Source organism: Bos indicus, chromosome 4 (assembly GCF_029378745.1).
Source record: "Bos indicus isolate NIAB-ARS_2022 breed Sahiwal x Tharparkar chromosome 4, NIAB-ARS_B.indTharparkar_mat_pri_1.0, whole genome shotgun sequence".
In the NCBI taxonomy this organism is placed as follows: domain Eukaryota; kingdom Metazoa; phylum Chordata; class Mammalia; order Artiodactyla; family Bovidae; genus Bos; species Bos indicus.
This window is the reverse complement of record NC_091763.1, coordinates 48700662-48721556: the sequence shown is the minus strand read 5'-3', so window position 1 is coordinate 48721556 and position 20895 is coordinate 48700662. Positions and strand designations below refer to the sequence as shown.

The following is a 20895-nucleotide window of genomic DNA, read 5'->3' as shown; positions in this document are numbered from 1 at the left end:
AGTCTTTTGGACTCTGTGGGAGAAGGCAAGGGTGGGATGATTTGAGAGAATAGCATTAAAACATGTATATTATCATATGTGAAATAGATTGCCAGTCCAGGTTCAATACATGAGACAGGGTGCTCAGGGTTGATGCAGTGAGATGACCGTAAGGGATAGGATGGTGAGGGAGGTGGGAGTGGGGGGTTCAGGATGGTGAACACATGTACACCTGTGGCGGATTCATGTGAATGTATGGCAAAAACCACTACAATATTGTAAAGTAATTAGCCTCCGATTAAAACAAATAAATTTTTAAAAAATGTTGCTTAACAAAAAAAGAAAATATGTTTAAGGCACAGAAATACATGTGTACATAGATACAATGGAATATTATTTAGTCTTAAGATGGTAAAGATGGTTGAATCTTTACATCATGCTAAATGAAACAGTCTTACCACAAAAACACACGTATTTTGTATAGTTACCTTCTTGGAAAGTAGATAGGTAGTTTGCAAGGGCTGGGGGAGAAAGAAAATGGGAGTAGTTCATTAGTTATAGAGTTTCAGTTTTGCAAGATGGAAAAATTGCAGGGATCTGTTGCACAAGGTACATGGAGTTAACACTACTGTGGCTAAGATGGTAAATTTTGTGTTTTTTAACCATAATTTTAAAAGGATAGGAATCATTTTATGCTTTGTTTTCTATGAATTTTTTTTAAAAATGAGAACTGGGTATTAAGTATTTTGCTAATTTAAATGGACTGTATTAATTGCCTTTTATTCACTCAGCTACATGCTTCTGTAGATTTCCTTATTGCAAACATTGGGCTATTGCATTAATACAGTTCCTAATATTTAATGATACTTACATTGCTGACATAAATCCAACTTGTTTAGGTAGATAATTCAAATACCAAAGTCAATTTACTCTTATACCTGAAAGTTTTGTATTTGTATGCTTAAGCAAGATTGACCCATTTTCTTATTTAAGTGTGTGTGTGTGTAGAAGCATATATATATATGCATGTGTATATATGTGTGTGTGTGTATATATATATATAGTCATCCAGTGTTCTGCATCTTCGCTTTCAGATTTTTACCATTATGATGTTACCTGTGGACTTGTTATATATGGCCTTTATTATATTGTGATAATTTCCTAGCTTGTTGAGTGGTTTTATCATGAAATTGTGTTGAACTTTGTCTAATGCTATTTGTGTATCAGTTGAGATGATCATGTGGTTTTGTCCTTCATTTTGTTAATATGATATAATGATTCTTTAATTTGATGAAAAAGTCAGTTTATTTAACTAAAGTTTAAGGAGTTACAATGTTGCATTAGTTACAGTACACCAAAGTGATTGAGTTATAGTTTTATATATAGTAGATATATATGCTTCTCCAGATTCTTTTGCATTAGCAGTTATTACAAGATATTGAATATAATTCCTTGTGCTATTATAGGTCCTTGTTGGAAAAACATCCACTTTAAGCTGTATGATATACAGTGTATCTGCTTACCAATGCAGGAGACATAGGAGATGCAGGTTTGATCTCTGGGTCCAGAAGATCCCCTGCAGGAGGAAATGGCAACCTATTCCAGTATTCTTGCCTGGAACAAGAGGAACCTGGCAGACTGCAGTCCATAGGGTTGCAGAGTCGGACACCACTGAGCAACTGAGCTTGCACATATACAATATACATATTGCATAAAATATTGGTGATCTAAATCTACTTTCTGATCCCTGAGTAAGAAACTGGCAATTATTTGATTTGCCTCTTTTTGTGGTACACAATACCCATTTGAAATCAAAACAAAAGACTTACTAAAGAAACAAATAATGAGAAAAATAGATATGTGTGTAGATATAGAAGTGAGAAATCAGTATTTTTCATAGTTCATTTTCTTTATAACCTTGATAAGTAGAATTTCATTTTTGCAATTGCAAAAGTAAAATAGAATTAATGAATTTCTTAATTATTCTTTTTTATGAGAGTAGTCATATTTGAACATTATACATATTTATGTGATTAAAGTGAACCATGTGAAATTGGCATTCTTGTACTTCAAAAATAGAATACCAGCAATTTGATATTATATACCACGCAAGTAGAAGTACCTTAAAGGACTTGGTAAATTTTCCAGAAGTTCCATTTTGTTTTAACAGTACTAAAATACTTTCTTATTTTAACAAATAATACTTAAACTAATGTTTATCCTTTCTTGTAGTAATTACTTTGTAAAATATGTATTAATAGTTGAATGATAGTATCCTGCTAAGCTGAGTAATAGTAATTTGTACTCAGTTGTATCCTACTCTTTGTGACCCCATGGACTGTAACCTGCCAGGCTCCTCTGTCCATGAAATTTTCCCAACAAGAATACTGGAGTGGGTTGCCTTTTCTTATTCCAAATAGTAATTTCTGTGACTTAAAAAAGAAAACAAAAAATTGTATCTATTCTTCAGGCAGTTCTCTTTTGTAGTTGGTGAATTATATCCTGCTGGTCAATGTTAATCTAAGTATGCTTGTTCTTCATTTTCTTATGGTCACACAAATTGCCTTTTGTATATAAAATGATGATGGTAATTGTTATAGTAATAACTAACATTCACTGAGGGTTTACGACATGTTAAGAACTGTCCCAAGAGTTCACTTTTATAAACTTTAGAAATCCTCTTAATAATTCTGCAGTGTAGGTACTGTTACCATAGTCATACAGTGATTTAGCAACTTGCTCAAGCTCACACAGCTAGTCAGTAGCAGAGAAGGATGGTGACTGATTATCTGAACATGAGACGTGATTTGAATCATCTATATATTTCTACTTTGTTATTTAATAATTTCATTGTTTGATAGATGTCTTAGGAATTTTGACTTAAATATATTTTTAATACATTGTCAATGCTATATCTTATCCATTATCATTAAAAAAAAATAATATACCCCCCTTTTTTTGGGCCACAGGATGGACAGGCTGAAATTTTATATACATTTTGGAATTCAGTTACTCAAGCACTTTCTTCTCAATTTCAGACAGCAACAAATTGTAAGTATAGTATTTATTTTGCAAATTGATTTCAAAGTTTTTCAGTTACTTCAAGAAGTTTTGATCTATTGGTTTATATAACATATCTTTCAGAAACTCCTGGGTAATTGTCATTTCTTATGTTACCTGTATATTCAGTTATATAAGCAATAAGTTCTTTCTACACTTTTAAAATACTTAGGATATGAAATGAAATTCTTCAGAAGAATAAGTTAATTCTCCATAATTTAGTCAGGGGAACTCTGATTTTTTTTCTGTGTAAAAGGATGTTTGATGTTGAAGAATTTTATTAATGCTTGTAGAGTATTTTAATTAGAATATTTTAGTTCCTAACTAAGAGATATTAAGACACAGAGACCTTATGGCTTTTTCCTTTTTGTAAAAATGATGATTTGATGAATGAACAGATGAAATGCCTGCATCATGAGTTAAAAGTTGCTTAACCAAATATCATCTAAAAATTTTCTCTCTGTTTGTTTTTGTCATGGAATAACGGCACAGGGTTGTTCTAAACAGTGAAATATACAAACTAGCTAATATCATGGAAGTGTTTTTGTCTAATCACTGAATGTAAGAGCATTAAATATATGGAGGCTTTTTAAAAGAATTTTGAGAGTTTCTATGTAGTTAAATTTTTATTCAAAAACATTTATTGAAAGTACTAGTATATGTAAGCATTATTTAGTCCCTGGCAGTCCTGGGTGAACAAACCACAGTACCTGCTTCCCTGCTTCTATTTGTCAAGAACTGTGCAGCAAGGTAGTGACCACAGAGGTCTTCATTCCTGTGTGGCTAGACAGAACTTATGCAGAGGATTTATTTAGGACTGATTCTCTCCATTTTCTTCTACAAATCACTCTACTCTGAGAATACTGTGCTTTTCTCTGCTTTATATATCTGTTTGGTCATCTTTTTTAATATGTAATTTACATGTATTTACCAACTTTGAGCAGAGGATTCTATGAGTTTTTAACAAGTGTTTACATCGTTAAAATTGCCATTACAAGACAGAACATTTCCATCACCCCCAAATGTCCTTCATATACTTATAGTCAGTTTCTTATTTCTGCCTCTTGGCTCCTGGCAGCTAATGGTAAGTTTTCTGTCAGTATAAGTTAGCTTTTCATAGATTTTTATAAAACTGGAATCATGCAGTATGAGAACTTTTATAGCAATGTATAGTTATTTTAAGATTTATTCATGTTGTTGCATGTTCCAGTAGTCTGTTTTTACTTCTGACTAAACTTTCATTGTATAGATATATGCTATTTGTCTATTCCTCAGTTGGAGGATAACTGGGGTATTAAAGTTTGATGTTGTTATGAGTAAAGCTGCTGTAATCATTTACACACAAATCTTTTGTAGACATATGTCTTCATTCTCTTGGGTAAATACTTGAGTGGAATTTCCTGATCATTTGATACGTATATGTTACCTTTAAATAACTGCTGAACTGCTTCCTAAGATGAATGTATGATTTTTCATCCACATCAACAATGTATGATAATTCCTCTACCTTTTTATCAATCCATGATATTGTTATTTTACTTTTAGCCATTCTTGTGTTTAGTAGATTTTCATTGTGGCTTTAACTTCCACTGGCTTAAAGACCAGTGATAACCATATTTTCACATTTATTTTCCATCTGTATATCTTTATTAATCAAGTATTTATAAAGAATATTGACTTTTTAGCTTTATTTAATTTTTTAGCTTATTGCTTGTCCTCTTCTTCACGCTTCCCTTGTAGCACAGTGATAAAGAATCTGCCTGCAGTTTAGGAGACCCAGGTTCGATCCCTGGGTTGGAAAGATCCCTTGGAGGAGGAAATGGCAACCCACTCCAGTATTCTTGCCTGGAGAGTTCTTTGGAGAGAGTAACCTGGCGGGCTACAGTCCGTGGGGTCACAATGAGTTGGACACGACTGTGACTAACACTTTCACTTTCACTGTCTTCTAATTATTAAGTCTTAAGATAATTTTATATATCTGGGTTCAAAGTCCTTTCTCAGATGTTTGTTTTGCAGACACATCTGTCTGTGTTTGCCTTTTCATTTTCTTAATGGTATCTTCCAAATGACAAGTTTTATTTTTGAACCAGTATAACTTATCAATTTTTCTTTTATAACTTTTGGAGGATTGTTTGACCTAAGAAATCTTTGTCTAACCTAAGGCTGTAAGTATTTCCTCCTATATTTTATTGTAGAAGTTTTACTGGATTCCTTTGGAGTTAATTTTTGTGTATGGTGTGAGATCATGGTCAAGGTTTATTTCTTTGCATGTGGATCTGAGATGTTATGCTTTGCCTGTTGACTGTCCTGGCACTTTAGTTGAAAGTCATGTGGTTATATATGTGTAAGACTGTTTTTGGCTCTGCTTTGTTTCATTTTTTTAATGCACATCCATGTTTGTATAAATAACGTATGATTTTCAGTTACTAGAAATTATCTTGATTTATTTACTTAGTAATTTTGGTTATTCTAGTTTCTTACTCCATGCATGAAACTAATAGTTTTTCATGAAACCAGTTATCATCATGAAATTTTCTTTAATACTTTCACACTGTAAGCCAATTATGTTTAAAGAAATACATTTATTAATACTTACATACCAGTATGGAAACACAAAGATGTAAATTTACCTACAAAATATTAAGAATAATTACAAAATTCATTAAAATCTTGGTTTTCAGAATAAAAGAAGGCTAATGTAAAAGCTCATTTATGGCTGTTACAGTATTTCTGCTTTCAAGCATTCACTGAAAATGTACCTTATCACTTTAAAGCCTTTACAGAAACGTTGGAGTTGTTGTAGACTGTATTTTACTTTCTTTGTTTAATGAGTAAATTTAAATTTCATTTATAATGTTTTTTCTCTCAATATGGAAGGAGTGTACCAAAGAAATAGCCTTAGCATTATTGAAAAATTTCAAACCTTTAATCATTACATCTTCCAGTATTGTTTATGATTGGTTTACTTATCACATTTTTAGTAGAAACTGTATAAGGTAAGCTTCATCTCAAAAATCACACAAATACTAAGAGAGTATAATTCTGATGCCGAAAACTCAGCCTCTGTACACTCGTACTGAATCAAATCTCAGAGACAGAATTTTGGGTGAAGTAGAAAAGAATAACATTATTACTTTGTCAGACACAGGGCAACACAGTGGGCTCATACCCTGAAAAACTTTGTGTCCCAACCTGGAGGGATTTGGTGGGGAGTTTTATAGCAGTGGTTCAAGAGCAGGGCTGCTGATAAGGGTCAGGGTATGTGCAGGGCCTGGATTCCTTTAATCTGGTGGTCTCAGGTGGTCTCCCCATAAGATATGGTTCTTTTGTTGTTGTTGTTTATTTTCTGGTTGCACTGGGTCTTCACTGTTACACGAAGGGGCTACTCTTTAGGTGTGGTGGGCGTGTTTAGCTGTCCTGTGACATGTGGAATCTTCCCCGACCAGGAATCAAACACATGTCCCCAGCATTGGCAGGTGGATTCCTAACCACTGGACCACTAGGGAAGTCCTAAGCTGAGGTTCCTGAGGTTATCAAATTGTGCCCTTTCTGCAATGAAGAATGCTTCATCAAGTTGTTCATCTTCTATTTTGGGGGAGTTTTAGTTCTGCAGAAGAGTTCAAAGATACTGTTACATGTATCCCTTAAAGCAGACCATGCTTCAAATCTGTATGTTTGTTTCTTGAAAGCTCCTCCTTTGTCTCTGCATCTTCTCCCTTCCCTGATTAGCCACTGTTCAAATCTGCCCTCTGGAACTCAGGAAAGGTCAGGGAAGCAAGAGTCTACTCCCTACAAACACAGAATGGGGGACCCAAAGGCTTCTGTGTGTTGGAGCCCCACATGGTTCTGCTCATTTTCAGCTCTAGGGAGTGGGACTGGAATGGAAATGCCCTTGTCTGTAATTCAGTCCTGTGTCATTTCTGGGTCTGGTTGATTGAATTTTCTTCTCATCACTGATATTTTCTCTACTTTTTTGTATATCTAATAATTTGTGATTGAGTATCAGACATGGATTTATCTTGTTTGGTACTAGATACTTTTGTCTTCCAGTCAATATTCTTACTCTTCGATACTGTCAAGTTGCTGAAAAATAATTTTGATCCCTTTGAGTCTTGCTTTTTAGATTTATTGGCAAAACCTGAGCAGTGTTTACTTTGGAGCTAATTATTTCCCACTGCTGAGGCTAGACTTGTATACTCTACCAAATAGTTTTGGCTTTTTAGTTTGGCTTTAAGAAACAGGCACTTTTCCCAGTCTTGCATGAGGAACAGGTATATTCTCTTTAATCCTTATGCTTGTTTTTACCCCCCAAACTCTGGAAGTTTTCTCCCACATATACTGATTAGTGTTTTGCTGAATACTCAGGGTGAATCATTTGCAGATCTTTGCAGTTCTCTTTTTGTGCAGCTCTCTCTGGCATGTTGTCTTGTGAATTCTCCTTGTCTTCCTGGTCTTGAGGACCATAGAGGGAGAAAGATTGCTTCCTCTTTCCTGTGCTATAGCCTGGAAACAGCTGCCGGCAATCACAGAGTCCACTCATTTGTTTCCTGCTTCTCAAGGATCACATTGTGTTCAGTGTTTTAAAAATCATTATATCATATATTTCACCTTGTTTGTTTTTTGGTTATTTCAGAGAGGAGAGTAATTCTTGTTCATGTTACCACATCTTACCAGAAGCAGAAGTCTCTCATCTAGCTTTAAAAACAGTTTTTATAAGTGCATTTCAAAATCCTGAGTTGGCCGGAAAGTTCATTCGGGTTTTTCTTAAGAAGTTATGGAAAAACCCAAACGAACCTTTTTTGCCAGCTCAATATTATGTAGGGTATGTGTGTGTGTGTGTGTGCACTTAATGGTACCATCATCTGCTTACCTTTGGTTATCTGCTTTCTTATTTCTGTAACCATTACAAACCCTTGGCTCTTTCCACATGCCCTCCTTTTTCCCATCTGCTCATTTTGAGTAACTAACCTTTTCTCCTGGGTCAGCAGGACGATTAATGTCATTAAGAAACTCAGAAGTCTGTAACTGCCATCCAAAGAAAAGCCTGATTTCCTCCCTGTGGGCCTTGAAGAGTAAGATAACTTTTTTCTTCATAGCCACCCATTTACTGATGGATACCTGATCCTTTGTTTACCCCTTCCTCTCAGCAACATTATTCTTTTTTTTTTGATTTTGCATTTCCACTTCTCTTTTGATCTTTTCCCCCTTTGATATCAACCTATTTCAGTTGCTCTAATCTAATTAAAGCTATAGAGTTTCTTTTTAGTTACTGTCTAATCTCTTTTATTCTAACTTCTCAAAAGAGTAGTTTACATTTTTTTGTCTTCATTTTATTCCATCCATGTAAGAATGGTGAACTCCTGAATTCTACTGAAATTGCTCTCAATGAAGCAAGCAATGACCTACCTCTTAATTACCAAATCCAGTGGATATGTTTCACTTCTTATCCTATGGAACCTATCTGACTTGTGTATGAGAGGAAATATGATATTTTTAGGCAGAAACCCCCATTAATATTTACATTCGGAGTAGTTGGTTGCTTCTATTAACATTTTTACTGTAATAACTTCCTTTGGGAGAACTCTTAGTGGCTCAGAGGGTAAAGAATCTATCTGCAGTGCAGGAGACCCAGGTTCGATTTATCCGTGGGTTGGGAAGATCCCCTGGAGAAGGGAATGGCTACCCACTCCAGTATTCTTGCCTGGGAAATCCCATGGACAGAGGAGCCTGTTAGAGTACAGTCCCTGGGTTGCAAAGAGTCGGACTCAACTGAGCAACTAACATAACACAAAATAAGTTTAAAAAAGCTTTTTTAAAATAAAAATTTCAGGAAAATATTACAAAATTAAAATAAAGTGAGAAACACCTAAGAAGCTGTTGGGCTGCACCTTGCAGGCCTACAAGGCCTGTGCTTGCTTAGTTTCAAGACTAAAGAGAGAGCTGGAGTCTATTTATATAGCACAAACAGTCCGTGAAATGTAATGTAGTAATTGTGAAAATTATAGACAGGCAATATTAAGAAAATGCAACCATCTGCAGAGTTGAATATTATATACAATGTAACAGATTGTATAAGTAAGATTTTGGCAGAAAATACCTAAAGGAAAAATTTCCTAGTTAGGAACATGTTCTTTCTGACTATAAATGTTCATGCTTAGTAAAAAGAATTTCTACTTGATATAATAAGATATATCTATGGGTTTGACAGTGAATTTACTTTTTTAAAAAGGAAAGGGGCCTGAATTTATGACTATGAAGATTTAGAGTAGCTTCTGCCAGACATGTGCAGCTTTAATTGTCTATGGCTGATAGTTATTTCCAAGATGATTTCTAAGATTTATGTCTGTTACCTCTCTGTTATAGTTTCCAGATAACGGTTGTTAACCAGCCTGTTGGGTTATGGTACACATATTTTCAAGTCTCAGTAGAAACAAGCAAAATAAATATTACATCGAAAAGATGCTAGTGCCCTTTTATAAAAGCTTAAAAAGATTTTTTGAAATATGCTAAAAATGTTCTGGCAAGTAAATCTGTTTTAAAATATTTAAAGCCCTTTGTGCAGTTTTAGTCTCTCAGAAGTCTTAAACAACCGACGGACTTGAGTCATAGAATTAAGAGAACTACACAATATATATTTCTAGTGCTTTGGAAAATCATATGTGAATTGGAGAGATACTTTAGGAGATATGCACATTTGAAGATTTAGAAAGCTTTCAGGCTTAAAATGTACGCTAAAACGCATTACCTTTACTTTTAAAAAATACAATAATAAATCAGGAGTCCAATCTTGCCAGGAAGTAGAGGGATAAACAAGCTATGCATTTATAAATGCTTTATTTAATGTAGATTAAGCAATGTTAGAATGGTTTCCCAATTTGTCCCACCTGTGCCTACCCCAGTGTGTCCACGTGTCCATTCTCTGTGTCTGCTTCTCTATTCCTGCCCTGCAAGTAGATGTATCTATACTGTTTTTTTCCCTAGATTCCATATATGTGCATTAATACGCAGTGTTTTTCTCTTTCTGACTTCAGTCTGTAGGACAGACTCTAGGTCCATCCACATCACTACAAATGACCCAGTTTCTTTTCATTTTATGACTGAGTAGTATTCCATTGTACGTATGTACCACATCTTCTTTATCCATTCATCTGTCAGTGGACGTTTAGAATGCTTCCATGTCCTGGCTGTTGTAAATAGTGCTGCAGTGAACATTGAGATACATGTGTCTTTTTGAATTATGGTTTTCTCAGGGTATATGCCCAGTAGTGGGATTGCTGGATCATATACTAGTTCTAATTTTAGTATTTTAAGGAACCTCCATACTGTTCTCCATACTGGCTGCATCAATTTACAGTTCTACCAACAGTGCGAGAGAGCTCCCTTTTCTCCACACCTTCTCCAACATTTATTGTTCGTAGATTTTTTGACGATGGCCATTCTTACCAGTGTGAGGTGGTACCTCATTGTAGTTTTGATTTGCATTTCTCTAATAATGAGAGATATTGAGCATCTTTTCAAATGTTTGTTGGCCATCTGTATTTTCTGTGTTTTGTTTTTAGCCATTCTGGTGGATGTTGAGTCAAATCACATTGTGCTTTAATTTTTATTTCCTTTGTGATTAATATTATTCACTTTTCCATATGTACTTTGGCATCTGCATATACTCTTTTAAAAATGTTATTTTCTATAGCATTGTCTGTCTTACTGATTTAAAGTATTTTATTTACATATTATGAAATATTTTGTTTCTTTCTTTTGTCTCCCTTTGGCTGACAGGTAATTGCTATTTTAATAAGACTGTCTCTAATTCTCCCCTTTACTTAGGCATGCTTCTCCCAAGTTTTTTTTAATTTTCTATTTAAGATTTTTTTTTTTGGACCATTTTAAAAGTTTTCATTGACTTTGTTACAGTATTGCTTCTGTTTTATGTTTTGGTTTTTTGGCTGTGAGTTATCCAAACCAGGGATGAAACTCCCTCCCCCTGCAGTGGAACGTGAAGTCTTACCCACTGGATTGTGAGGGAAGTCCCTTGTCCCAGGCTTTTTAATTGAGAGATTGGAGGTCTTTGTCCCCTCAACCCTGAAATATTGAAGCTGATTTAGCTCTGTTCTCCAGAGATTTCCAGACAAGCTCTTTAGGCTCCCACCAGAATCTGTTGGACGTCTTCATGGGAAGGAAGACCTGCCTCTCTGTGTTGGTAGGCGTGTTCTGTCATCTTAGATTTCCTATGATATGTGCCACAAATATGAAGGATATTTTAATTTCCATTCTTTGAAGCTTTGGACCTAGTTCCCCAGCTTGCCTTGCAACTACATAACTGAGTGGGTCTTCTATAGGTTACTCAAGTTGAGACTTGTTAAGTTTCAAAATGTTCATTCCAGTCTCATAAATCACCAAAAGCCTTGCCTGTTTTCATCTTCTCCAGCAAAGGTTCTCTGCATGGGGCAAGCTTGACTTTTTAAAAATACATCTGCCGTCCTTTCTTTTGCATGTGACTGTATGTGGCTGTTTAGTTTTCCCAACAGCATTTATTGAAGAAAATTTCCATCCTTTATGGTAGACTAATTGACCATATAAGTGTGGGTTTATTTCTGGGTTCTCTATTTTGTTTCATTTGTTTTGTGCCTGTATTGTACTTTTTTGATTACTATAGCTTTATAATGTAATTTGAAATCAGGGAGCATGATACCTCTAGCTTTGTTTTCTTTCTCAAGATTGCTTTGACTATTTAGAGTCTGTTTTGGTTTCATACACATTTTAGGATTATTTGTTCTATTTCTGTAAAAATGCCATTGGAATTTTGATAGATAAAGCACAGAATCTGTAGATTGTCTTGGATAGAGCTGTTATTTTTAACCAGGTACGTGCCATTTTGAAATAGCAAACATTTTCATTTTTATGCAATCTGGATAATTTTAGATTTCTCAGTAAAAAAAAAAAAAAAAAAACGTCTGCCCTCTTTAGTTATTACCTTGGGAGCACTGGTCTCCTGCCACTCTTCTTCCCCTGTCTCCCTCAGGATACAGTCTCAACGTGATGTTTTATTTGGTTCCTTCCTATCCGCTTAGCAGTATTTTTCTCCCTTCTAATTTTTTTTTTTAAATTTCTGTCCTGGAGTGTTAGTTCTTGAATGAATCACCCTCTTCCTTCTCAGTATTTACAAATACTGAAGCACCTGTCTGTAATCATCCTCTTCATCTAGATAATTCACATTCATCTTTTCAGCCTCAGTTTAGAAATAAAGTGTTCCTTGATTCTTCCCTCTTCATCATTGTACTCAAATATGGGTATGGCATCCTCTCTCTGCTCCCACAAAGCTCTAACATGTTCCCAGTTTTAATCCTTATCTCACTGCATTGTTATGGCTCACCTCCTTCAAGCTTGTCCGAATCTCCCACTAGGCTGTAGAGAAACCATCTCTGTGTACCTCTGTTCCATGCTATATTCCTATCACTCACATGGCACCGTGCTCAATACAAAATAGACATCCTGTTGAAATGGATTCCTAAAGTGTTACTTTAATAGTAAAGGCTTTATGTATTAGGAAATCCGAGGAAAATGCAAACTGTAAAATAGAAATACTTTTCATTAAAAAATAGCACATATAAGGTAAATGAGACCTTAAAATATGAAATACTTTTAGAAAATAAACAATATGTATATGGGATAAACAAGGATACAAAAGCATGATTATTATAGGATCAGATCAGATCAGTCGCTCAGTCGTGTCCGACTCTTTGCAATCCCATGAATCGCAGCACGCCAGGCCTCCCTGTCCATCACCAACTCCCGGAATTCACTGAGACTCACGTCCATTGAGTCAGTGATGCCATCCAGCCATCTCATCCTCTGTCATCCCCTTCTCCTCCTGCCCCCAATCCCTCCCAGCATCAGAGTCTTTTCCAGTGAGTCAACTCTTCGCGTGAGGTGGCCAAAGTACTGGAGTTTCAGCTTCAGCATCATTCCTTCCAAAGAAATCCCAGGGCTGATCTCCTTCAGAATGGACTGGTTGGATCTCCTTGCAGTCCAAGGGACTCTCCAGAGTCTTCTCCAACACCACAGTTCAAAAGCATCAATTCTTCGGCGCTTAGCCTTCTTCACAGTCCAACTCTCACATCCATACATGACCACTGGAAAAACCATAGCCTTGACTAGACGAACCTTTGTTGGCAAAGTAATATCTCTGCTTTTGAATATGCTGTCTAGGTTGGTCATAACTTTCCTTCCAAGGAGTAAGCGTCTTTTAATTTCATGGCTGCAGTCACCATCTGTAGTGATTTTGGAGCCCAGAAAAATAAAGTCTGACACTGTTTCCACTGTTTCCCCATCTATTTCCCATGAAGTGGTGGGACCGGATGCCATGATCTTCGTTTTCTGAATGTTGAGCTTTAAGCCAACTTTTTCACTCTCCACTTTTACTTTCATCAAGAGGCTTTTTAGTTCCTCTTCACTTTCTGCCCTAAGGGTGGTGTCATCTGCATATCTGAGGTTATTGAGATTTCTCCCCGCAATCTTGATTCCAGCTTGTGTTTCTTCCAGTCCAGCGTTTCTCATGATGTACTCTGCATAGAAGTTAAATAAACAAGGTGACAATATACAGCCTTGACGTACTCCTTTTCCTATTTGCAACCAGTCTGTTGTTCCATGTCCAGTTCTTACTGTCGCTTCCTGACTTGCATACAAATTTCTCAAGAGGCAGATCAGGTGGTCTGGTATTCCCATCTCTTTCAGTTTTCCACAGTTGATTGTGATCCACACAGTCAAAGGCTTTGGCATAGTCAGTAAAGCAGAAATAGATGTTTTTCTGGAACTCTATTGCTTTTTCCATGATCCAGCATAGTAGGATATAAAATAATTTTTACTTTTTTCCTTATGCCTTCATATATTTGATATTTTAAAGTACTTTATATCATTAGTTATAAACTATGAAACAGTTTTCATTGAGGTAAAACAAGCCTAGGCTACTTAATTAAGTCTTCCATAAAAATTTGTTGAATGGATAAATGTGATCCTGTTGTTACGAAAATGAGTAAAGTGCTCAGGGTTGAAGAGTAGATTGAGATAAAAGAGTTCAGAGGAGAAAATCCCTACTTTACCTCACATAGCAGGGTAAATTTCAAGTAGACCGAAGAATTATATGTAAAATATAAAGCTATTCAAATGCTAGAAGAAACACAAGTGAGCAAGCTAGGTGTAGGGAAAACTTTTCTGATTTAATTTCTAGAAGCAATGATGAGAAGATTGATAATTTGACTGTGTTAAAAAATTTACATAGCCAAAAAACTTTTAAGCAAAATAAAATAACAAATGAGAAAAATATAACTTACCTCAATGAAAAAGGGTTAGTATAAAAAAAACTTCTGAAATAAGAAGAAAAAAGATCAAGAACCCTACCAAAATAGTATAAATATATCTCGTTTGTAAAAGATTCTCAGTGTCACCATACATAGAAAAATGCAAAGTAAAAGTGTACAGAAACATCATTTTTCATCTGTCAAATTGTTCAGTTGCTCAATCGTGTCCTACTCTTTGTGACCTAATCAAATTAGCCATAAGTAAAAAGAAATTTGGTAACACACTCTGCTGGCAAGCCTGTAGGGAAATAGTCACTCTCACACATTATTCATTAGCATCCAAACCTTATAAGAATTTCTAACAAAATTATCGAACAAAATAGATAAGGACCTAACAAAATTATATAAGCAGTTGCTTGGTGTCCCTTGTGGCTTAGCTGGTAAAGAATCCACCTGCAACACGGGAGACCTGGGTTCAGTCCCTGAGTTGGGATGGTCCCTTGGAGAAGGGAAAGGCTACCCACTCCAGTATTCTGGCCTGGAGAATTCCATGGACTGTATAGTCCATGGGGTCACAGAGTCGGACATGACTGAGTGACTTTCACTTTCACTTTTTCTTTTTTGTATTTAGCAGTTCTACTTCAAAGGATCTATTCCATAAATATACTATCAAAAATACAAAGAGATATATTCACAGGGCTGTTCATTGCATCATTATTTGGAAAAAACTGGAAACAGCCCAAATGTTTATCACTAGGGGGGTAGTTTAACTATGGTGCATCCTAGAATGAAATGCCATGCAGCTATAAAAAGGAATGAGAAGCAAAAAAGGAATGAGGAATATCTTTATATACTACTATGGAGCAATCTCCAAGTTATATTGTTAAGTTTAAAAATATAAGAAAAACATGTCTACAGTGTGCTAATAAGAAAGGCAGTGGTATAAATAAATATACATTTTTGCTTATATTTTAGAAACAGAAGACTAAACCTTAAAATCCAGAACAAAATGGTTACCAATAGAGGGGGAGTGTGTGAAGAATACGTTGGAGAGGCCAGGGATGAAAGCTAGACTCCTCTGAATATACAATATATTTGTGTAATATATATATACACACAATATATATTCTTTTCCAGATTCTTTTCCATTATAGGTTATTACAAGAGATTGAATATAATTCCTTGTGCTATATAGTAATAGTAGGTCCTTGTTTATCTGTTTGACTACTTTTAAACAGAGTAATTTGTTTTTATAGCCCTACTAGGATATACTTATAGGATAATAAGAACTTTCCCCCAAACAGAGTAACTCTTCTAAACAATCATGTTATTCTTAGTAGTGTTATTGTTATACTCAGACTGCTGTTTGTGCCATATAGTGTGAAAGTCACTCAGTTGTGTCCGACTCTTTGTGACCCCATGGACTATACAGTCCATGGAATTCTCCAGGCCAGAATACTGGAGTGGGTAGCCTTTCCCTTCTCCAGGGAATCTTTCCAACCCAGGGATCGAACCCAGGTCTCCCACATTGCAGGCAGATTCTTTACCAGCTAAGCCACAAGGGAAGTCCAAGAATACCAGAGTGGGTAGCCTATCCCTTTTCCAGCAGATCTTCCTGACCCAGGAATCAAACCCGGGGCTCCTGCATTGCATGTGGATTCTTTACCAACTGAGCTATGAGGGGTATGGTGTAAATAAATGTACTGGTATCAGACTGAATCTGGATTTTGAGCATGTGTGAAACAAGATATAAAAATGGTTGAGATCAACTGATATTTTTTTCTTTAAAAATATATAATTTGATCTGCAAACATTTCATAGCTCTGCCCACTTGTAAAGACCTGAAAATAGTGACCGTTTCATTGGTCCTGAACCTCTCTAAAACCAATGCTGTGGATTTAAAACTTGATTTCCCATGGAAAGAAATCCCAGTTCTTTGAAGAAATGGTTAATTTGGGGTTAGGGGTAAGAAATGTGCAGGATAATTTTCTAACCCTATATACTAGAAAGAAAGAAAGATATGAAGACCAAGACTGTTAGGATTGAATTAGTAGGACCCAGGAAGCAATTTAAATAGATATATACAAGAGAAGGAATAAATTTAGCGTCAATAAGAAGATAGTCAAAGGTGATTAAGTCCATCAAATCCATGGGCTTGTAATGATGTAAGTAAAGAAATACTGATTACCCTTGGGGATACTATGGAAATCTATTCCTTGCTTTGAAAAGTGGTGAGTAAAGGGGGAAAAACATTTTTAATCCTTCCTACAAATGATAAATTACAGAAGTTGAATAATTGATGGCAGAAGTTTTATTTGTAAAAATATCACTTGTAATAAGTGTAAAAAGAATGTTACATATATTCAAAGAACATTCAAAGAATGTTATCTTCATCTTGAAATCTCTTAGTACAACTGGGCAATGATTGTTAATGGACTGTCCATATAAAAAAGGCAAACAATATACAAATTAAAAGGTAGAGAATCTGCCTGCCAGTGCAAGAGACGCAAGAGATGCAGGTTCAGTCCTTGGGTTGGATAGATCCCCTAGAGAAGGGAATGGCAGCCCACTTCGGTATTCTTGCCTGGAAAATCCCACGGACAGAGGAGCCTGGCATGCCACAGTCCATGGGGTCGCAAAGAGTCGGACACAACTGAGTACACATCATATTGCCATACAAGTTCATATGATACATATGTAGTAGGCTCACCAGAAATTATAGACTGAGGAAACAGATCAAATTTCTTAAATGCTGCAGTGGTTTTCAACTTAGTTGCATGTTAAAATCACTTAAAGAGTATTTAAAAATCTCACAGCCTATACTGCAATTGCATTAACATCTCTGAGTTGAGACCCAAGCATCAGGACTTTTTTTTAGGCTTCCAAAGTTGTTTCAGTATGCAGCCAAGGTTGAAATGTATTGTTTTAGATCCAGCTGATAATTTACAGGAAATACAGGGATCCAAGGGTGCAATAAGCAAAATTCAGACTGGGAAGCTCTAGAGGATAAATGACCCAATTTCTTAAATAAAGAATTAAAAGGAATAAAAAAGAGAGGAACTATAGGTGGGGCTTGATGATATATCAAATAATTATAATATATGGACTATTTATGGGTCCTAAATAAACAAGCTAAAAAAAAGTCACAAGTCAGTCGTACAGATACTGTGACTGATTGTTAATTTTGTAAAGTTTGATAAGAGAACTATGGTAACTTTTTAAAAATAGTCTTTACTATCAGAGATACATGCTGAAGTATTTATGGATGAAATAATATGATGTTGTCATTTGCTCCAAAATAACTGGCAGCAGTCAAGGAAAATTGGCTAGGGTTATGATAGATAAAACATCATCAAGCTGGTAAATGGTGATAACCCCAGACACACAGTCTATCCCTCTCCTTCCCTGCTCCCCCTTGGCACTTGCAAGTCTGTCGTCTATGTCTGTGAGTCTGTTTCTGTTCTGTAGATAGGTTCATTTGATACTGTTACTTTTACCAAAATAGTTTCAGTGGCATTGTGGCAGTTGGAAGTTGGGTTACAGCCTGAAGGAGGCAAGGAGATGTATGTAGACTATGATTATAAGCAGTGACAGGACAGTGGCTACTCATTAACTGTTGGAAGGTCAAGAGGAAGTCTTTGCCATATTATTTGTGTTTTTTGATTTTTTATACAATGAAAGTATGTTCAGTCTTTTTATAAAAAATTAATTGGAGGCTGAAAGTACAGGAGAGAGTAGTAGAGGAGGAGCTGAAATAGAATGAGATTAAGTGTGGAAGTTGAATAATTGATCATGTATAGAATGGACACTTGTTCCTATGAAGAAAGTTAAAGACAAACATTTATAGGGGAATAGAGGAGAAGGTAATGGCAACCCACTCCAGTACTCTTGCCTGGAAAATCCCATGGACGGAGGAGCCTGGTAGGCTGCAGTCCATGGGGTCACTAAGAGTCACACATGACTGAGTGACTTCACTTTCACTTTTCACTTTCATGCATTGGAGAAGGAAATGGCAACCCACTCCAGTGTTCTTGCCTGGAGAATCCCAGGGACTGGGGAGCCTGGTGGGCTGCTGTCTATGGGGTCGCACAGAGTCGGACACAACTGAAGCGACTTAGCAGCAGCAGCAGAGGGGAAGAAGTTGAAGGTGACCTTTATTTTTGTTGCAGCATTTATTGTGAGATAATGAGGGTGGTCATCTTCATATCATAAATGGATTCAAAGTTAACTAATTAAGAGTTTGGAGAAGAACGTGTATGCTTTGTATTCCTGTTAAAAGGGAAGGGTATGGTGTAGAATACATACCCAGTTGGTATTGGATACCATACTTTGTATTGCTGTTATTATGAAAAAACAAAACCTAAAAAATCTCTTAGGTGCCGTATCTGGATATTTTCAGACAGTTATTGCATCTTAATTATGTGTGTGTGTAGTGTAGTTTGTGCAAGTGGCTAATATTGGATTGTGTGTGCTTTTTTTAAACTCAGTTTCTTCATTCAAAGCTTAATGTTTTAGGCTTTGGTCAGATTTTCCATCTAAAGCTTCCATTTTAATATCTGTTTATCTTAAATAGGGTTTCTCTGAACTTTAAAAAGGTCTGTTTTCTATTCTGATTTTAGTTTTATTAAATCATAACTTTAAAATTAAATCAAAAGACATATTAATCCTCAATAAAATACATTTATAATTAGTTTTAGGTCATATAAACATTGATTGCTTTTAATATATAACTTGGACCGTACATTTCTGGAACTTAGAAGGAAAAGTTCTTTTTATGAGTAATGGGAAAATTCATTACCTTGGGTGCAATTGACTTACCATTATTTTATTGTAGAACTATTTCTGTAGTGTATTTGGTCTATTTTTCAACAATACTGTAAACGATTTTTTATATGAAACTGTTAAATACGAAGGAATAATATAGTCTGTGTTAGTCGCTCAGTCGACTAACTAACCATGGGGTCCATGCGACCCCATGGACTGTAGCCAACAGGATCCTCTGTCCATGGAAATCTTCAGGCAAGAATACTGGAGTGGGTTTTTATTCCCTTCTCCAGGGGATCTTCCTAACCCAGAAGTCGAACCCAGGTCTCCCACATTGAGGCAGCTTCTTTACTGCCTGAGCCACCAGGTCTATAATGTATTAGTATTTGAAAAATAGGTCTTTATCAGACTGCTGGATGGCCCTCAGCATTTGACTTTTTATCATTTTTATTGATGTGAATGAAGTATCATTCATTTTATCAGGGCAGATAGATTCTAAGATTGCTCCCATTGATCCCTCCCTCCTGATATTTATACGCTTGTGTTATCTTTTCCCCTTGAATACAGGTACAACTTGTTTGTAATCTATAGACCATGCAAAGAAGAGGTCCCTTGTATGATTAGGTAACATAAGAGCGTAATTTCCATTTCACTAGCAAGCACTCTCTGTTGCCTTCTTGGATTACAAGCTTTGATAAAATAAGCAGTCCTATTGGAGTGGTCCACTTTGTATGGTTGACCCCTTGCCAACAGCAAACTAGGAACTGAGACCCTCAATCCAGTTCAGTTCATCAGGAACTGAATCTTGACAATAGCCACATGAGCTTGGAATCTTGTCCCCGAGTTAAGCCTTCTGATGCGACTCCAGCCATGGCTGACAGCTTGATTGGAGTCTTAGGAGAGACCCTGAAGCAGAGGACCCGGCATGTCTCATTCATAGAAACTGTGAGATAATAAATGTATGTTTTTTAAAATAAGCAGCTACATTTGTGGCAGTTTATTGTGTAGCAATATATATCTAATGCAATTATGAAACAGAAAATACTTTCCAAGACATACCAAACCCTCCTTTACTTTCGTAGTACTAGATGATTTAGATGCAAGACAGGTTTTGGGAACTGAGCCTATTAGGAAAGGAATGAACTAGAAATGAGTAGCAATGTACTTAAAAAAGAGGGACTTAACATAGCTATGGAGGCTTACTCTCTCAGGCCAAGAGCATGGCAGGTTGTTAAAATAAGAGCAGCAGCCTCTGCTGGGATTGTCTACCTCACATCTTTTGCATTTGCTATTTCCTCCATCTGAATCACACTTTCCCCAGGCATCCAAATGGGTCATATCCTTACTTCACTCAGAGAGGCCCTCCCTGTCGTCAGTAAATAAAATGCTACTGCCTATCCCCAGATTACTATGATGGTGTGGTCAGCCACCCAGAGTCAGACATTCTGGAGTATGAAGTCAAGTGGGCCTTAGGAAGCACTGCTGTTAATAAAGCTAGTGGATGTGATGGAATTCCAGTAGAGCTATTCAGAACCGAAAGGATGATGCCATCAAGGTGTTGCATTCAATATGTCAGCAAATCTGGAAGACCCATCAGTGGTCATTGGACTTGAAAAGGTCAATCCTCATCCCAGTTCCTAAGAAGGGTAGTACTAAAGAATGTGCTAACCATTGGACAGTTGTACTCATCTCCATGATAGTGAGGTCAAGCTTAAAATCTTGCTGCTAGGCATCAGATTTATGTGAACCAAGAACTTTCAGATGTCCAAGTTGGGTTTAGAAAAGGCAGAAGAACCAT

At 36.1% G+C, this 20895-nt stretch overlaps 1 protein-coding gene across 4 annotated transcripts in view; it reads left to right on the top strand.

The window, feature by feature from the left end:
- COG5 (component of oligomeric golgi complex 5) overlaps window positions 1-20895 on the top strand; it is a 281625-nt gene that overhangs the window by 178217 nt on the left and 82513 nt on the right. For all 4 annotated transcript variants that reach the window (XM_070787248.1, XM_070787249.1, XM_070787250.1 and 1 more), the window contains one exon: window positions 2949-3030. In XM_070787248.1, the coding sequence (XP_070643349.1) occupies window positions 2949-3030 (82 nt within the window). The remainder of the gene's footprint in view (window positions 1-2948; window positions 3031-20895) is intronic.